The sequence below is a fragment of the Carcharodon carcharias genome, chromosome 4, assembly GCF_017639515.1.
Source record: "Carcharodon carcharias isolate sCarCar2 chromosome 4, sCarCar2.pri, whole genome shotgun sequence".
Taxonomy (NCBI): Eukaryota; Metazoa; Chordata; class Chondrichthyes; order Lamniformes; family Lamnidae; genus Carcharodon; species Carcharodon carcharias.
The window spans coordinates 71,948,216-71,966,290 of record NC_054470.1 but is presented as its reverse complement, the minus strand read 5'-3'; the positions used below and the strand labels follow the sequence as shown (position 1 = coordinate 71,966,290).

The 18,075-nt window shown below is 42.3% G+C and overlaps 1 protein-coding gene across 3 annotated transcripts in view; it reads left to right on the top strand.

Annotated features, from left to right (window-relative positions):
• Positions 1-625: 625 nt before the first annotated feature.
• The window catches only part of LOC121277021 (tetratricopeptide repeat protein 39B), a 151,761-nt gene continuing 134,311 nt past the window's right edge, over positions 626-18,075 (top strand). For all 3 annotated transcript variants that reach the window (XM_041185884.1, XM_041185887.1, XM_041185881.1), the window contains exon 1: positions 626-810. In XM_041185884.1, the coding sequence (XP_041041818.1) occupies positions 778-810 (33 nt within the window). In that variant the 5' untranslated portion in view covers positions 626-777. The remainder of the gene's footprint in view (positions 811-18,075) is intronic.

Sequence of the window (18,075 nt, the reverse complement as noted above, 5' to 3'; positions counted from 1 at the left end):
TTTCATCCTTTGTTATCAGGGCCACTCTTCCTCCTCTTCTGTTCTGCCATCCTGCTCGTCTGGAGTATAAATGCCTAGCTACCATTGACAGGTTAGGCTGAATGATCTATTTCTATGTCCTGTGTAATCACCATGAGCTTTGTACCACCTAATTTAATGGACCTTGGTTCCACTCCATTTAATTGGATTGTCTAGTCTGATTCCAGAGAAATAATTTAAAATATGGTCTATCCCTGGAAAATGACCTGCTTCCCCCCACCCACATACTGGCCACTTCAGAAGCAAGAAGCAAAACATTGGTGCAACAATTGAATTTTTAGGATAATCCATCAGATCCATGGGTCACCATTTTTATTCCATCGCCAAATTCAAATTTAAAAACTGCTTTAGCAAGATTTGAACTCATATTTGCTGATTATTAGTCTAACTCTCTGGATACGAAAGTAGTATTATAATCATTATACCATCCAGAGCCTCTGGATGAGATAGAGACTTGCCTGTCGTATCGACAAATATCTATCTGGCCAGTGCGCATTGTGCTCAGCGCTGTACCTGGCGGGCAGGTGCCTGTTCCTCCCCGCCTCTGTCATAGGAGGAGGAGTCTGCTAAGACGATGACTAACAGGACTGGCTCTTCTCCTTTTGAGGGGTGACACAGCAACTGGATCCATCCGGCGGAAAGACTGCGACCTCGGAAAGCGCTTGGATCTCAGCTCTACCGGGTGAGCCAGTGAACAGAAACTTTCTGCAGGGTCGCTTACCCTGTTGGCTGGACATCATGGCCAACTACACAGAAACCGAGACTGACGAGGTAAATTCTCCGAGCTAGAATTTTCTTTTTTTTTTCTTGGGGGGGGGGGGGGGGTGGAGGGGGGTACTGTTTGATCTTAAATTGCATTTTTTTTGTATCGGGTTTTGTGACACTGGTTCAAACGTGGGGAGCAAGGTTAAATATGCTGTACAAAAGAGATAGGGAGTATATAATATGTGAAATCGGTAATGCTTTGGCTGCTGGGACGAGCCAGGTTAAAACAATAAGTATTGTTTCTTACTGGCTGTGGTGTGTAACCTAATCGTGTGTTGTGTCCAGTATTTTTAACCCTAGTAACCTTTCTCCACTCCTTCCGTAAAAGCGTATCCAATACTTTTATTTTACTGTTTTTTTTGGAGATCAGACATCTTGTTATTGTTGCCATCTTATGTTGCCTCCAGGCAGTGACAGTTCCCCCCCGCCCCCCCGAGGTCGCTGTGTGTTAACCTCACTCTTTCCCCTTACATTAAGTATCATTTTATGTTTATATCATGTGCGTACCCCTTTCCGTTTTAATGTGGGAGGACACACAAAGTAGTATGTTTTCCAGCCGAGAGCGCGCTGCTATATTTACTGATGGGGGCTTTTACTAAGGAGCCTTTCTTGTCCTTCCCTTTTCGGTTGCCCCATCTCATGCCCCAGTCTGAGTGGAAGCTCTCAGGAGCAGTCCTGTTCAGTGCTACTCTGCAGTTTTGTCAAGGTTTGCCTACCTCTTCAGAGTTCAATGCTGTGCCCTAGCTTGCTAGAGAGTGGGGAATATGCAAGGATGTTGTTTTTTGAATTATGAAGTAATGAGTGCAAAGAATCAGGGAAACATAGGAAACAAAAACTTGAAGATGGTGGACATACTTTATGTAGCTACATTTGTAATGTAGGAGGTGCAATAGTCAATTTGTCCACCGCAAGGCCCTGCAAACAGCACTGTGGTTTTTTTTGTGTAATAGCAGTGTTGGCTGAGGGGTAGATTTTGGTCATGCAGGGCTCTGAGGAGTCACTCACATGTCTTCCTTAAACAGTGCTGTGGGACCTTTTATGTTTCACCTGAGAGGCCTGATGTGACATTGTTATAACATGTCATTCGAAAACAGCTTCTCTGACAGTGCAGCATTCCCTCAGTACTGAAATAGTAGCTGAGATTGTGTATTTCATCAGAACTGGATCAGCTCTGATTAACTGTTACACCTGAAGTGTTAACTTATTTCATGTTCTCCATAGATATGAGGGGAGATTCTCCTGAATCTCTGTCCAGGCATGATGGATTGATTGGACACAAAAATATTTAGAAAACAGGTGGGTTGGAGTACCTGCTTGTAAAGGTGGCCACCTATTTAAATAAATGGAGGGGAACTGGGTGAGATTCTTTGAGGGTGTAATCTCTGACCTTGTGATTTTTCATATTGCTTGTGCTCAGGTGATTCAGAGTCACTGGGTGCAGACCTGAAAAAACTTCCCTTTTACTTTTATGAATGCATTAGGCATTCAACCTGTCTATCGAATTTGACTTCACCCTGCTTAAAAAGTTGACATTTAAAATCTGTATATTTCAGTTTTTTTTAAAAATCTCTTGTTACTTTTTCTTTCCCATTTCTTTCTCCTTCATTTACCAAGTCTTTAGAGCAATTAGAGAATAATGTGGGTTTCCCAATGCATCACGTTGCAAAAATACATCTGCGTTGTGAGATATCGTGGAAGTATGAAGGCACTATTTGCTAACTTTTGTGATTGTGCATTACAATCAGGTCTGCACTGTGCTAAGCCATTGTACAAAGCAGCTGAAGCTGACTGGGTTGATGCTGTGTAAATTTGAACCCACTTTTATTTAAAAAAATGTTTTTAGAAGTTGTAAGGCTGTCATTCTTTCCTTTATATGAACTGGTAATTATATTTTATTAATATGCATATCTGTAATAAGTATGTTTGTTTTAACTAAGAAAAACTACATACATCATGTATAACTCATTATAGCATTTTTGAAATTTTTATATCTATTTTTAACACCATTTTTGACAAGATAAATGTAAGGTAAATACTCAGTGAGTTGACTAACTAGAGTTCAGTAGAAGTATCACTTAATGCAAGTTAGGTAATTCCTATTGAGACAGTCAGCCAAATATTTAAAGCTGACGTTATCTGTCATGCTTAACTGTCTTTGTCAATGTGCCTTCCATAATACGAAATTAGCGTTAGTCATATAGGATGGCACAGATTGTAATCCGTCCAATACATGCTGAGGGATTGAAATTCTACAAAACTTCTAAGAGTAAAGTCAGTGATTATTAATGGCATCTGAATCCTGACATTTTGTTGAAGTGCACTCCAGTTTAAGTTCTTTATGTACGTGGTATTTGTGAGGTGAGTTTTATTCACTTTAAGGTTTTTTTTCCAAACGCATCAAAAGATGTCCTGATGAATATTTGCTGTCTCAATCAGTTTAAATGATTCTAACTGTTGTGGTATTAGGTTTTGTCTTCTTATTCTGAAGAATAGCCTGACCTGTTCCATAGTGCTGTTTTTCATGTTCTATTTTTAAAAATTTTAAATCTCCGTATAGTCCCATTGTGGATTCATAGATCTCCTTTTCACTCTCTCCAAGGCCTTGACATCTTTCCTGAGCCTTGGTTTCCAGAATTCAACAAAATTGTCTCACTGAACTTTGAAAAACATTCAGAGGTGCCCTGTCTTTGCTTCTCTCTTCTCTTCTCCAGTAGGGAGCTATGGAACCTGGGCATGATGCCTCGCTGAAATTAAGAATTTAGGTGCTTGGGGCCTTAATATCTGAACTTACTGTCCTTAGTTGAGAGAAGGTACCACTGGATAGGGATCAGAAATGGGAACCATGGTTCCCTTCCTCAGCCAACTTGAACTAATCTGTAGCACACTGGATGGTTCATTTACCCCAGTGCTTCCTAAACTATTTTACAATGTGGCTCCATTTTAACTCTTGAAAATTAACATGACTCCAGATGCCAACAAAAACAAAACAGCAACAAAAACAACATAGTAATATTCAGTATATAATTATTAAAGTTTGTGTATTCTGGATCAACATATAATAATACATCAAATAAATAAGAAACTCTTTTTAAAGCACTTGGTAAAAATGTTATTTTATGTCCTCACCCGTCCATTATTTCATCTGAGCCTTTCCAGCTCATGGACCTAAGCCAGGAAGCATTTGCATTCAGCATTAATGATCTATGTCAACATCACACCAAGATTCCTTAAAGGCCATCTTGACATCATTGATTTTAATGTGAGATGAGCCAATTAAATTTTTAATTTTCTACTGAGGATTTCAAATGACACAAAATCATATTTATAGTTCCAGAGGCTACAGTTTCACTGTGAATTCTGCTATACAATATGGCTTTAAAATAAAATGGATTTAATTTGCAAGGTAAGCATCTTACCTGAATGTGTAGCCGTGCTCCTCTCAATCTGGGAAACTGGAGTGCTTCTAAACAGACATAGAACTGAAGTGTTACAGTTCCTCACCAATGAGGTCTCAGCCAAGCTCACCATATCCCCCTGTACCAGAGGACTCAGTGAATTCTCTCTCCATGCCCCAACCCACACATACAGTAATCAATCCTCCTCCCTGTCTTCAAACACAAACACATACAGTAATCAGCCTCTCTTCTGCCTCCTTCCAACACACAGGCCAGCCAGCTAGTGGCAGCTCTGACAGTTTAAGCCTCAGCCTGCATATGAGCCTGTGTGTAGCTGCAGCCCTACAGTCAGCATTTTTAATTCCTCTTGATAAGAAGAGAAAAACCCCAAGATGGAGAGATGAGCAGGGCCAGGCCAGGACCAGATGCTGTCTGGACCTTGGTGCAGGGCAAAGTCCTTGAAGAGGGGAAGCTCACAAACCCAATTAATGTTTCTGCAAGCCTAACAGGGGTTGCTGCAGTTTCCATACAGACTGGCTGGAATAAGAGGTATGATAATTAAAGAGTTGTATTTGATTCTTAGCCACACTGTCTGGAAAATGGGTCACACTGCAGTTGGGCAGGAATATGAAGTGACAATCTGTTTAGGCTGTGTAGCTCCAATATTCTGTTCCCGGTGACTGATGGTAGACCAATTAGTACTATTTTAAAAAAGAAATGTACAAGCTACTGGTGGTAAAATTACATTAGTTTATTGTTAAGGTGTGGCTATTCTATTTCTCAGTGTGAAACTTGGCACCAGTCACGGTTATGTATTTACAATTGTTAGTCACTTTCTTTGGTAACTGAACATGCCAAGTTCCACTTTGCTGTAATGGACTCTGAGTCCATTAGTGAATAGGGGAGGGTATTATGTCTGTTTATAATTGTGCCTGTTGATTTGTGGTGAGTGGTTATGTTTAATTATGTTTTTGTTGGATAGCAATATGGAATTTTCACCTGTTGATCATGTTGTTTGATCCTGTTCACTCGTCCATGTGGCCACAATGGCTTTGGCTGGAGCCTATTAAAACATTGCGATGTCCCATCGTTTATAACATCTTTTGAAATCTGGAACTATTGTAATGCCTATTAACATATAGTATGGTTTTCCTGATAGCTTTAAGGGTAAATGCATGGGATGCAGTATTGAGATGTGTAAGGTTTCAGTTTTGACCTTCCATCTTGTTAATTTAGCTGGGTTGGTGGTGGGGGTGTGTTGGTGATAGGAGTGCTACATCAGTTTGTGAGTTTAGAATAGGGAGCAGAAAGATCAGCTTGGGTTCCCACATCTCAACTTGTGAAGTAGCCAATCAGGCATATCCATGTTTTAAAGAAAAATAAAATTAAGGGCATTTGTTTTCGACTGTTGTATTTGATACTTAGCCACACTGTCTGGAAAATGGGTCATCCTGCAGTTGGGCAGGAATATGCAGTGACAGTCCAGTTTGCATTTGTCTCTTAACATTGTACCCACAGTAACTATATCTTGTGCAATGGATTTGAAATTTTTGTATTATATTACTTTCTACTGATGGAAAGCAATGGCAAACCATCACTGACAAAGAAAAACTGCCAAGAAAATGGCTTAGGATGAAGCATCAGCAGACAATGAGCCAAGAACCTGCCTTCAGGCAAAACACACATGACGTGACATTCAACTGTACTTCTGGTATCCAGCTTCTCCTACCCGTATGGTTGCAGGCTTGCAATCCAAAGTGCAGTATAAATGGAGCAGAGGAGGATTTGGAGGAGGCAAGGGAGAAGATGGGGAACACAGCAGAGGAGAGCTAGTGATGCCATCTGGAAGAGCTGGTTTTGTGTCAGTAAGGTGGGGAGCGTTTGTTTAAAATTAGTTTAAAAATCACCTTTCACAGTCTTCTGTACCAACATTTGCAGTTTAATTATTGAAAAGGGTTGAGTATCTCTTCAGCTTTTTTGGCCCTCAAAATTCATGAATGGAGGAAGACCTGTAATCCACTCGACTGTACATGCGTGAGGTTCTGCCTTCCCAAATTTCACAATGACGTGAGGAGGCAGTGAAAACATTGTTTCTTCCCTGAGGTATTGTGAAAAATGTCAATGTTTTGCCACCATTAATCACTCATCATCAAAGATAATGTTTATGTGAAATGTGTTGACAACTGATGGAAAGTTAAAGTAAATTTTAGTGCTGTGTAATTTAAAAAAAATGTACATGGTTGTGTACCATTTTAGTACATGTTGAAAACAAATGTAGAACAAATGACTTTTTTCACAACAGCCTGTACAAAATGATTTCATATAGGAACATAAGACTTAGGAGCAGGAGTAGGTCATTCAGCTCTTTGAGCCTGCTCAGCCATTCGATAAAATACTGATCTGATTGTGGTCTCATCTCCACTTTCCCGTCTGCTCCCCAATAACCCTTGACTCCCTTGTCTATCAAAAATCTGTCTAACTCAGCCTTGAATAAATTCAGTGACCCACTGCTCTCTGGGGAAGAGAATTTCACATAGTAATGACCCTCTGGGAGAAATAAAATTCTCCTCATCTCAGTCTTTAAAGGGAGACCTTATTCTTAAACTGTTTCCTAGTTTTAGTCACCCCCACAAGTGGAAACATCCTCCTGGTATCCGCCTGATCAAGCCCTCTCAGAATCTTCAGATAAAAGCAAAAAACAGCGGATGCTGGAAATCCAAAACAAAAATAAAAATACCTGGAAAAACTCAGCAGGTCTGGCAGCATCTGCGGAGAGGAGCACAGTTAACGTTTCGAGTCTGCCTGACTCTTCAACAGACCTGCTGAAGAGTCATGTGGACTCGAAACGTTAGCTGTCCTCCTCTCCGCAGATGCTGCCAGACCTGCTGAGTTTTTCCAGGTATTTTTATTTTTGTTTTTCTCTCAGAATCTTATATGTTTTAATAAGATCACTTCTCATTCTTCTAAATGCCAATGGGTATAGGCCAAATCTGTTCAACCTTTCTACATAGGATAAGCCTTCACTCCAGGAATGAGTCAAGTGAATCTTCCCTGAACTGCTTCTAACACAGTTATATCCTTTTTCAAACAAGGAGACCAACATTGAATGCAATGTGCCAGAAGTGTGGTCTCACCAATGCCCTGTACAGCTGCAGTAAAACTTCCCTACTTTTAACTTCCATTCCCTTTGAAATTCCCAACATTCCATTTGCCTTCCTAATTACCTGCTTAATTTGTATGCTAGCTTTTTGTGATTCATGCACAAGGACCTCCAAATCCCTCTGTACTGCAGCCTTCTGCAGGCTTTCTCCATTTAAATAATATTCAGCTCTTCTACTCTTCCTGCCAAAGTGCATAACCTCACATTTTCCCACATTATATTCCATTTGCCAAGTTTTTGCCCACTCACTTAACCTGTCTGTATCCCTCAGTAGACTCCTTGTGTCATCCTCACCACTTGCCTTCCCACCTATTTTTGTGCCATCCGCACACTTGGCAATAGTACATTCACTTCCCTCATCCAAGTCATTAATATATATTGTAAATAATTGTGGCCCCAGCACTGATTCCTTGTTTCACTCCACTAGTTACAGGTTGCCATCCTGAAAATGTACCCCTTATCCCAACTCTCTGTCTTCTATTAGTTAGCCAATCCTCTATCCATGCTAACATACTACCCCCAACACCATGGGCTCTTAACTTATTAAGTAGCCTTATGTGTGGTACCTTATCGAATGCCTTTTGGAAATCCAAATATATTATGTACTGATTCACTTTTATCTAACCGGCTTGTTACCTCCTCGAAGAATTCTAACAAATGTGTTAGGCATGATTTCCCCTCGTGAAGCCATGCTGACTCTGCTTGATTATATTATGTATTTCTAAATGCTTTGCCAGTACATCCTTTATAATAGATTCTAATATTTTCCCAATGACAAATGTTAAGCTAACTGGCCTATAGTTACCTGTTTTTTGTCTTCCTCTCTTTTTGATTAAGGGTGTTACATTGGCAGCTTTCCAATCCTCTGGGACTTTTCCAGAATCTAAGGACTCTTGGAAGATTACTACCAGTGCATCCACTATTTGTGTAGCTACACCCTTTAATATCCAAGGATGCAACCCATCAGGTCCAGGGGACTTATCGGCCTTTAACCCCATTAATTTCCCTAATACTTTTCCTCTAGAGATAGTTATTATATTTATTTCCTATCTCCCTTTTGCCTCTTGATCATTTAGTCCTTTTAGCTGGAGTTGTTCCTGGCACAAAGGAAGGTCAAACACCTTAGTCCCAGGTCATCAATGCAGGAGTTCCTTGGTCCAAGTCCCAACCATCTTCAGTTGCTTCATCAATTCAATCAATCCTCATAACATTAAAGACATATTTGGATGTGCACTTGCGATGCCATGGCATACAAGGCTATGGGCCTAGCGCTGGAAAATGGGATTAGAATAGTTAGGTACTTGTTTGACCGGCGCAGACTCGATGGGCCGAAGGGCCTTTTTCTGTGCTGTAGACCTCTATGACTTGAGAATTCAATCACTGCAGCGTAAAGTCAGAAGTGGGAATGTTTTCTGATGATTTCCAGTGTTTGACACCATTTCCAACTCCTCAGATAATGAAGCAGTTCGTGCTCGCTTGCAAAACCTGAACAATAGGCTTGAGCTGATGATCGGTCAGTAACATTTTGCACCACACAAGTGTCAGGCAATGACCATCTCCCACAAGGGAAAGTCTAACCATCCCCCGACATTCGACAGCATTACCATCACTAAGTCACCAGGTGAGGAGGAATAAAGGAGGGGGGAATAACATATTTGCAGAAGGGGGGGTGGTGGTAGAGGGGGCTGTGCTCCACCCTCCACCTTCCTGCCTTTACTATAGTTTTGTTTTTCAAAGTGTGCTCCTCACTCTGTCCGCCTTCCATTTTATGGTGTGGGCAACATGAAATGCAGGCCAATTGGCTTAGTAATTGCTTCAGTTGCTAGTTTAGTTATTTATTTAAAAATGGCAGGTGGGCTGTTGATTTTGGCACCCGCTCACCAGCCGTGTCGGAACATACGAACAAGGAGCATGAGTAGGCCATTTGGCTGCTCGATCCTGCTCCGCCATTTAATAAGATTGTGGCTGATCTGATAGTAACCTCAAATCTGCATCCTACCTACCCCTGACAACCTATCACCATCTGGCTTACCAAGAATTTATCCATCTCTGCCTTAAAAATATTCAAAGACTCCACCAGATTTTCAGGGAGAGAGTTCCACAGACTCTCAACCCTCAGAGAAAAAAATTTACCTCATCTCCATTTTAAATTGGCGACCCCTTATTTTTAAACAGTGACAGTATTATGGGAACTGGATCAGGATGGGTGTTAAGGCAGTGACTTCTCATATATTAAAATGCAACCCACTGCTGGTATATTGCTGTTCCATCATGGTTATTGAGTCAAATCCTGGAACTCCCTATCTAACCGCACTATGGAAGTACTGTTACTACACTGGTTCAAGACGATGTCTCACCATGATCTTCTTGAAGGCCATTATCGATGGACAATACATGCCAGCCTTGCCAGTGACACCCCCAATCCATAAATGAATAAAAAAAAATCCTGAAAACTAACTTCCTGCTAAAAGAGGATGCATTTGCACCCACTTGTGGCACAGCTTGAGATACTCTGATTTAACTTGTGTAGCTGTTTCTTTTAAACAATAACACTTCACATTGTGGCATCCGGTTTATATTTTTTGAATAACTTCAATGTTTTTCCATAACAAGCTCTTATTGTATCTGATGTGCTTTGGGTTAACAAAGAAGATAGTTGTTAAAGTATCCTCTTACATAGACCCACCACACAAATTTCAATGTTGAAAGACTTAGAAGTTAATGTATCATTTTTCTTTGAGTATGAGGACACCCTTTGTAATCAAATACTTTGAAGTTTTAATATTCATTCACAGACATCATAGGCAATGGTGGCATTTATTGTCCATCCCTACTTGCCCTGACGAGGTGGTGGTGGAACTAAATGAAATATTATGCCACTTCAGGCAATTATGAGCCAACCATGTTGTTGTGGGACTGGAGCCATATAATAGGCCAGACCGGGTAAGAATGGTAGGTTTTCTTCCCCAAAGTTAATGTTAGTGAACTACTTGATTTTTGTTTTACCGTCACCTGCTAGCTTCTTGGTCACTTCACAATGCCACGACAATGGATTACAACCCTGAATTACTTATGGACATGTTAAGCTTTTTAAGGAAGACCTGGTTTTTCAAAAAGACATACTAGCAAAGACACTGAGCAAAAGGTGGCTGAGAATGTAAAGTAGCCACTTTTTGAAAAATTTCTAATTTTCTTGACCGACTTGTCCCGAGGGAAGCTGGAATGTTGCACCTAAAAAGGTGCCAAGGCCTAGTTCAGACAGAAACACTTGAAAGGAAGAAATGAAATGCAAAAGGCTGAACCTTAATCTCCTGTGGTTGCGGAGACAATGGAGACTGCCACATCTCAGCAGACATCCCAAGCCCATCTCCTGTTGAGTTATATCTCACAATGTGGTAATGGACTGAGTTTAAAGAAAGTGGACTTTGGGCGAAAAACATTTTTGTTTTTTCCCTTCCAGGAATACACAAGGAAATGGGTTAAAAAGCTAGCTGCAGACCTGATCTATGTGTGCTAGTATTCTAGAGTGTTGTGAGAGCGACAACACAGGAAGATCAACTAGTCACCCCTGCAGCTTGCAGGCAAAGTCTCTCTCCCTCTCTCTGTTGCTGGAGGCAAGTCAGCAAAGCCAAAATCACAAAAGGAATAGGACAGCTTCTTCAGCCAGCCTGCAGAACCAAGTGTCTCCGAACCAGCTGCTAAACTGCCAATGTCAGCTCTACTGGAATCACCCAACCTAATGGCCGCAACATTTCACCATCTACTCCTTACGGAAAAGCCAAAGACTGATTTGTACATCATTAAAAACTTTTATTTGGACTCAACTTCTCATTTCCGATCTATGTATATGTATGTTACATTTTTAGTATTCTTTCTCGGGTTTTAGTAATTAATAAACTTACTCTTTCTGTGATTCAAGAAAGCCTGGTCAAATTGGCTCCTTCTAAAACGTAAATACCAGGAAAAGGTATCCATGGAGGGGAAGAGATCCCTTTTAAATTACCCTGTTGCAACCAACTGAGGGTGGGTGTTGGGGGGGGCGGGGGAGAGGTTGGGTAATGGGGGGTTAAATAAAGAAGGGGAGCCAGCCCATTCCTTCTCACCTAGGAGCAAAACAAAATTGGGGTCCCATTTGGGAAGTTAATAAATTGGGGGACCTTGCGTCGGGACCGGTCTCAGCTAATACAGCTTCTAATGCATAAATTTTTAAAATTGAATTCAAATCCTCAAACTGTCAGAGTGGGAATTTGAACTCGGGTCCTATGAGATAGTTGAGGTATCTGACCAGTAACATGACCAGTTCATGATTATAATGCAGCATGGACCTATAAAAGATTAATGTGACTCCTGAGCACATCAAAAATGATCAGAAAGTCTTTTTGTGGAAGTCTCACGTGTGACTAAGGGAAAAAAATCTTTTATAAAACTAGGGGTGCCTCAAATTGTTCAGTTTGTGAATTAAGGTCCGAGACAGACCATTGTTTTTGTTGAGGCTTTTTGTTTCGGTATTGATCTTTGATTACTGTTTCATTTCAGACATCAGCCTTGGTTACATATGAAATTGGAGCAGAAGTAGGCCATTCATTAAGATCATGGCTGATCTGTTTGTGTTTCGAATTTCGCATTCCAATCTGCCCCTCGATAACCTTAGATAAATTCAACTTTGCTCTTCTCCACTGATGCTGCCAGACCTGCTGAGTTTTTCCAGGTAATCTGTTTTTGTTTTAGATAAATTCTTGTTAGGCAAGGGAATCAATCTCCACCTTAAAAATATTCAGTGACCCCACCTCCACCGCCTTCTGAGGCAGAGCATTCCAAAATCGCACAACCCTCTTGAGATAAAAATATTCTCCTCATCTCTGTCCTAAAAGGGCAACCCCTAATTTTAAAACAGTGCCCTCTAGCTCTGGACTCATCCATAAGAAGAAACATCCTTCCTATGTCCACCTTGTCAATACCATTTAGGACTTTATATACACAATCAAGTCACCCCTCACTCTTCCAAACTCCAGTGGAAACAAGCCCAGTTTGTCTAACCTATCCTCATAAGACAACCCATTCATTCCAGGTATCAATCTAGTAAACCTCCTCTGACCCGCCTCCAAGGCATTTACATCCTTCCTTAAATAAGGAGACCAAAACTGCGCACAATATTCGAGATGTGGTCTCACCAGTGCCCTGTATAACTGAAGTATAACATTATTACTTCTATGTTCAACACCTCTTCCAATAAAGGATAGCATTCCATTAGTCTTCTTGATTACATGCTGTACCTGCATACTAACTTTTTGTGACTCATGCACTAGAACACCTAGATCCCTCTGCACCTCGGAATTCTGCAGCTGTTTTCCATTTAAGTAATATCCTGCTTTTTTTATTCTTCCTGCCAAAGTGAACAACTTCACATTATACTCCATGTGCCATGTTTTTACCCATTCACTGAACCTATCCATATCAGTCTGCAACCTCCTTATGTCCTCCTCACACCATACTTTCTTGCTTATCTTTGTGTCACATGCAAGTCTTCACTTCCCTCATCTAAGTCATTGATATAACTTGTAAAAAGTTGAGGCCCCAGCACTGACCCCTGCAGGACTCCACTTGTCACACCCTGTCAATCAGAAAAAGACCCATTTATGCATACTCTCTTTTTTGCCAGCCAGACATACTTCTATCCATTCTAATATGTTATCTCCTACACCATGAGCTTTTATTTTCCGCAACAGCCTTTGATGTTGCACCTTTTCTAATGCCTTCTGGAAATCCAAGTACAGCACAGGCTCTACTTTAGCCACAGCACATGTTATTCCTTCAAACAACTCCAATGTATTGGTTAAACGTGATTTCCCTTTCATAAAACCATGCTGAGTCTTCCCGATTACCTTGAGTTTCTCTAAGTGCCCAGCTATAACCTTCTTAATGATTGGTTCTAACACCTTCCCCATGACAGATCAAGCTAACTGGCTTAGAGTTTCCTGTTTTCTGCCTCTCTCCCTTCTTGAATAGAGTTATATTTGCTACTTCCCAGTCTGATGAAACCTTTCCAGAACCTAGGGAATTTTGGAAAATTAACACAGACGTTCTACTACCTCATTAGCCACCATCAGGACCCAGAGACTTGTCAGCTTGCAGCTCCATCAGTTTGCTCAGTGCTGCTTCCCTAGTGATTCCAATTTCACCAAGCTCCCCTCTCCCTTCCACCCCTTGATTTGCATCTATTACTGGAATGATTTTTTTGTATCCTCTATAATGAAGACAGAAGCAAAAATTTGTTCATTTCATCTGCCATTTGCTCCCCATTGTCACTCTCTAGAGGACCAGCACTCACTTTATTTACTCTTTTCCTGTTTAAGTACCTGCAGAAACTCTTGCTATCCGTTTTTACATTCCTAGCCAGCTTCCTCTCGTACTCCAAGTTCTTTCTCTTTTTTGTTCTTCTCTGCTGTTCTTTACGTTCTGACCAATCATCTGACCTGCTATTCGTCTTTGCGCAGTTATATGCTTTTCCCTTAAGTTTGATGCTTTCCTTAACTTCTTTTGTTAACCACGTATGGTGGTTCCTCCCTTTAGAATTTTTCTTTATAGTAAGAATATACTTATTCTGAGTATTCTGAAATATCCCCTTAACATATCTGCCACTGCTTCTTTATTGATCTATCCCCTAGCCTAGTATCCCAATTCACTTCAGCTAGCTCAGCTTTCGTGCCCACATAGTTGCCCTAATTAAGTTTAAAATACTAGTCTCAGGCCCATTCTTCTCCCTTTCAGACTAGATGAAAAATTCAATCATATTGTGGTCGCTGCTACTTAGGGGTGCCTTTATCCTGGGGTAATTAATTCTGTCACATTACACAATACCAAGTCTAATATAACCTGCTCTGTTTTAATGGTTCCAGAACGTGCTGCTCTAAGAAACTATGTCGAAAGCAATCTATGAGCTCCTCATCCAGTCTGCTACTGCCAATCTTATTTTTCCAGTTTATATGTAGATTAAAATCACCCATGATTATTGCTGTCCTCTTATCACAAGCACCCAGTGTTTTTTCTTGTATACTTTGTCCTACGTTATGGTCATTGTTATGGGGTTGTTACTATAGTGTATTATATACTGTGTAATAAAATAACATGAATCCGTTAAAGCATTTGTAATTGCTAAAAGTCCTTATTCAGTTCTTCTTTCATAAATTCCAACATGTCTTTGTTCTTGCTGGTTGAGTATTATTGACATGTGTAGCCAGTCTACATATTGTCACACTTGATTTAATCAAAAACATCTTCTTTTGCCTAACCAAAGCATTTGTGTGAAGCCATTTTTGTTTAGAAGCTTGTTCAGAAGCATGCCATTGTGATTTCAGACAAAAGTCTCTGATAACTATGAATCTTGTGTGACTGAGGAAAATATTAAACAATGCAATGAAATGCATGCAAGAGCAACTCATGGATGTCAGACATAACTGGTCACGTTGGAGAGACTAAAGGAGTTCTGGTGGTTCTCCTTTAAAGCAGAGAAAACTAAATGGAGGTTTAATGCAAGTTATACGCACAATTATATGCTTTTTCATTAAGTTTGATGCTTTCCTTAACTTCTTTTGTTAACCATACATGGCGGTTCAAAATTGAGAAGCTTCAATAGTGTAAATAAGTAGCGACTGTTTCCATTGGCAGGAGGGTGGTTACCAGAGGATACAGATTTAAGATCATAAGCAAAAGAACCAGAGGGAGGTGTGTTTATTTTTATGCAGTGAGTTGCTATGATCTAGAATGCACTGCCTGTAACGATAGTGGAAGTACATACAACAGGCACTTTAAAGAGGGAAACAAAAATAAAAATACCTGGAAAAACTCAGCAGGCCTGACAGCATCTGTGGAGAGGAACACAGTTAACGTTTCGAGTCTGTATGACTCTTCAACAATTCTGAAGAAGAATCAGATGACGCCTTCATTGAAGACCCATCACAGCACTCACCCACACCCACCACCAGCATGGAAAGACACACCTCAGTGGGATCTAATTCTAGAATAGCCTCGGGGTCACAATCTGGTGAGCACATTGCATTGTCTAATCCACAGCAGGCGGCAGCAGGGACTTCCCATGCCTCCGGCACTCGGAGGATTGCTGGAGGCCAGAAATCTGCTAGTCCGAGTCAGATGAGGAGCCTCTGGACTCGGTCATGCCTCTTGCTGGAGCTGTGAAGGCAGGCTCTGGATCATCAGGAAGGGATGTCCACTGGACTCCTCAGATTGCAAGGCATGATGAAGGCATCCGTCCACCTTCAGTTTGAGGTGATAGTGCCGCCATGCCAACGCACTGAGGTCAATACTGGTTTCAACAGTGTCAACATGAGAGGGATGCAGGGCAGCTCAATCTCATTCCAGCTTCCCCTTCTCCTCAAGGAGTCAGCCAGGGGCCCTCGGGCACCCATAGGAGGATCAGCAGGTGTACCCCCCCCGGGGCCATCCCTCTAGGTGACTCCGGGTGTGTCCGGCCTGTCCGAATCCCCTCTTCCTGTGACCCCAGCAGCTCCAGCTCCACAGGTCGGGCTCTCCGGGGATGCTTGCCAAGGTCTTCACAGACAGGACGTAGCAGTCAGCAGCCTGTCTCCATCTTCACTGTGAGGAGCACCAAGACATAGCAACAAGATTAGGAAAGTTAAGAAGGTGTAGTTGCGCAGCCAGGGCACGAGTGTTAATCACTTGTACTGAATGTTCACTATTCTAAATAAACTCCCAAGAGTGTCTCCCTGCCTATGGCTCCTTGTTATGTTGAGCAGCGTTTTTATCATTCAGAAGTGAATCTTTGATTCCTGCACAAGATAAAGAAAGGCAGGTGTCTCAGTCCAGGACCTCTTCCCTGTGCAGTGTGTAGCCTTCAGAGCAAAGTGACAAGTTAGTGAAGCCTGCATCTCGATGGTGCTTGTTACTGCTGCCAGAATGTTGTGGATAGGTGTCAGAGTTGTATCATCCTTTTAGTCTGCTCTCAGTACCTTTTGAGGTCGGGCTGGTCCCTATTTTGTTGGCATCTGTGACTGGTGAATCTTTGCCCCTGAAAGGATCGGCTGACAAAGCATCAGGTGCATTTAAAGATTTAAATATGCTTCTCCATGATATGACCCTGATCACAGCGCAAGCGAGCTGCCCTCAGCCAGACAGGAGTCAGACATTTACAGAGGCTATGTGAAGATCTATGGAGTGTCTTCACTGCATGTCGTCGTCATTCCCCTGGAATCTAGTGACTATTAAGGCTTCCGCTGCTTCTTCATGACATTAATCTGAGCACTGGTGGTGTGTGCACTGCCATCAGCCACACAAGAGTCAAACATTCACAGATGCAAGGTGAAGGTGTCAGGATTGTTCTCACTGCATCTTATCGTCATCCTCCACGAATCTTGCGGCTATGAGGGCCTCCCAAGTGCACCTGTCTCATCTGGTTCGTGCAGTTGCCTCATCGTTGGTATCCTCACCTTCGAGGACCACATCATCATCATCCCCTTTGACGTCCTCCTTTATTGGAGGATATGTGTAGCTCCTCCAACTCCTCCTCAGCCAGGTCCTACCCCCGTTGCATTGCCAGGCTGTGGAGTGTGCAGCAAGCAACGATGATGTGCGACACCCTCTGGGGACCGTATTGCAGTAATCCACCTGACTTGTCGAGGCATCGGAACCTCATTTTTGAAATGGCTATCGGTTGTTCTGCCAAAGTCAGTCATGGCATGAACCTCATTTATACTGTCACTCTACTGCAGTCCGAGGCCGCTGCCCAGGCATCATCAGTCACGTCCTCTGTGTTTCTGAATAGCCAAACCTGCAGCCTCTCTGGACCCTGGAAGATGTCAGGGATCTGAGACCTGCTAAGGATGTAGGAGTCGTGGACGCTTCCTGAGAATTGTGTGCAGACCTGTAGGTTGCGTCTGTGGTGGTCGCACACCAGATGAATATTCAGCAAGTGGAAGCCCTTGCGGTTGATGTAGTTGACTGCTTATTGCCATGGGGATCTAAGCGCCATGTGAGCATAGCCAATGGCATCCTGCACCTGTGGAAAACCAGAAGTCTGCACATATCCCAGCGCTGTTGCTCCAGGCTTTGCTGATCCCAGGCGGAATGCGAAGATGGTGTCCGTGACCTCCTGGATACACTTGTGCATAGAGGCTTGCGATATCCCCACAGGTCACCTGTGGAGCCCTGGAAGGAGCCACTTGCGTAAAAATTGAGTGCTGCGGTCACTTTCAAGGCCACTGGCAGTGGATGCCCTCCATGTCCCTGTGGCACCCAATCCTGTAGCAGGTGACTGACCAGTTCCCTAGATATGCACAGTCTTCAGCGACACAGGTTCTTAGTCATGTGCAGAAATGACGGGTGCTGCCTATAGACCCTGGGTCCAGCAAGGCACCTATGAGCAAGTTGTGGATCTTCAGCTTTGTGCTCTGCAGGCCTTGCTGCCCCTTCTTCTTGACGGAGGCGCTCCTCCCTTTGCTGAGCCTGGCACCTCCACTTCTTCTCTGGTCTCGGTAAGCCATGAGGCATACCGCTAAATCACTAGGCTCCATGATTCAGTCCCCTCCTGCAGGATCAAAGAGAGAGATGGGTGGATTAGCATAGGTGTACTAGGAACTTCTTAAGTCTGAAGGCCTCTTCACACATGCAGGGGAGTGCTGGCCACCACTTGGATGGCCAGTGTGTAGTGTGCTCTTTGGCCGACCCACTCCACTTCACTGATTG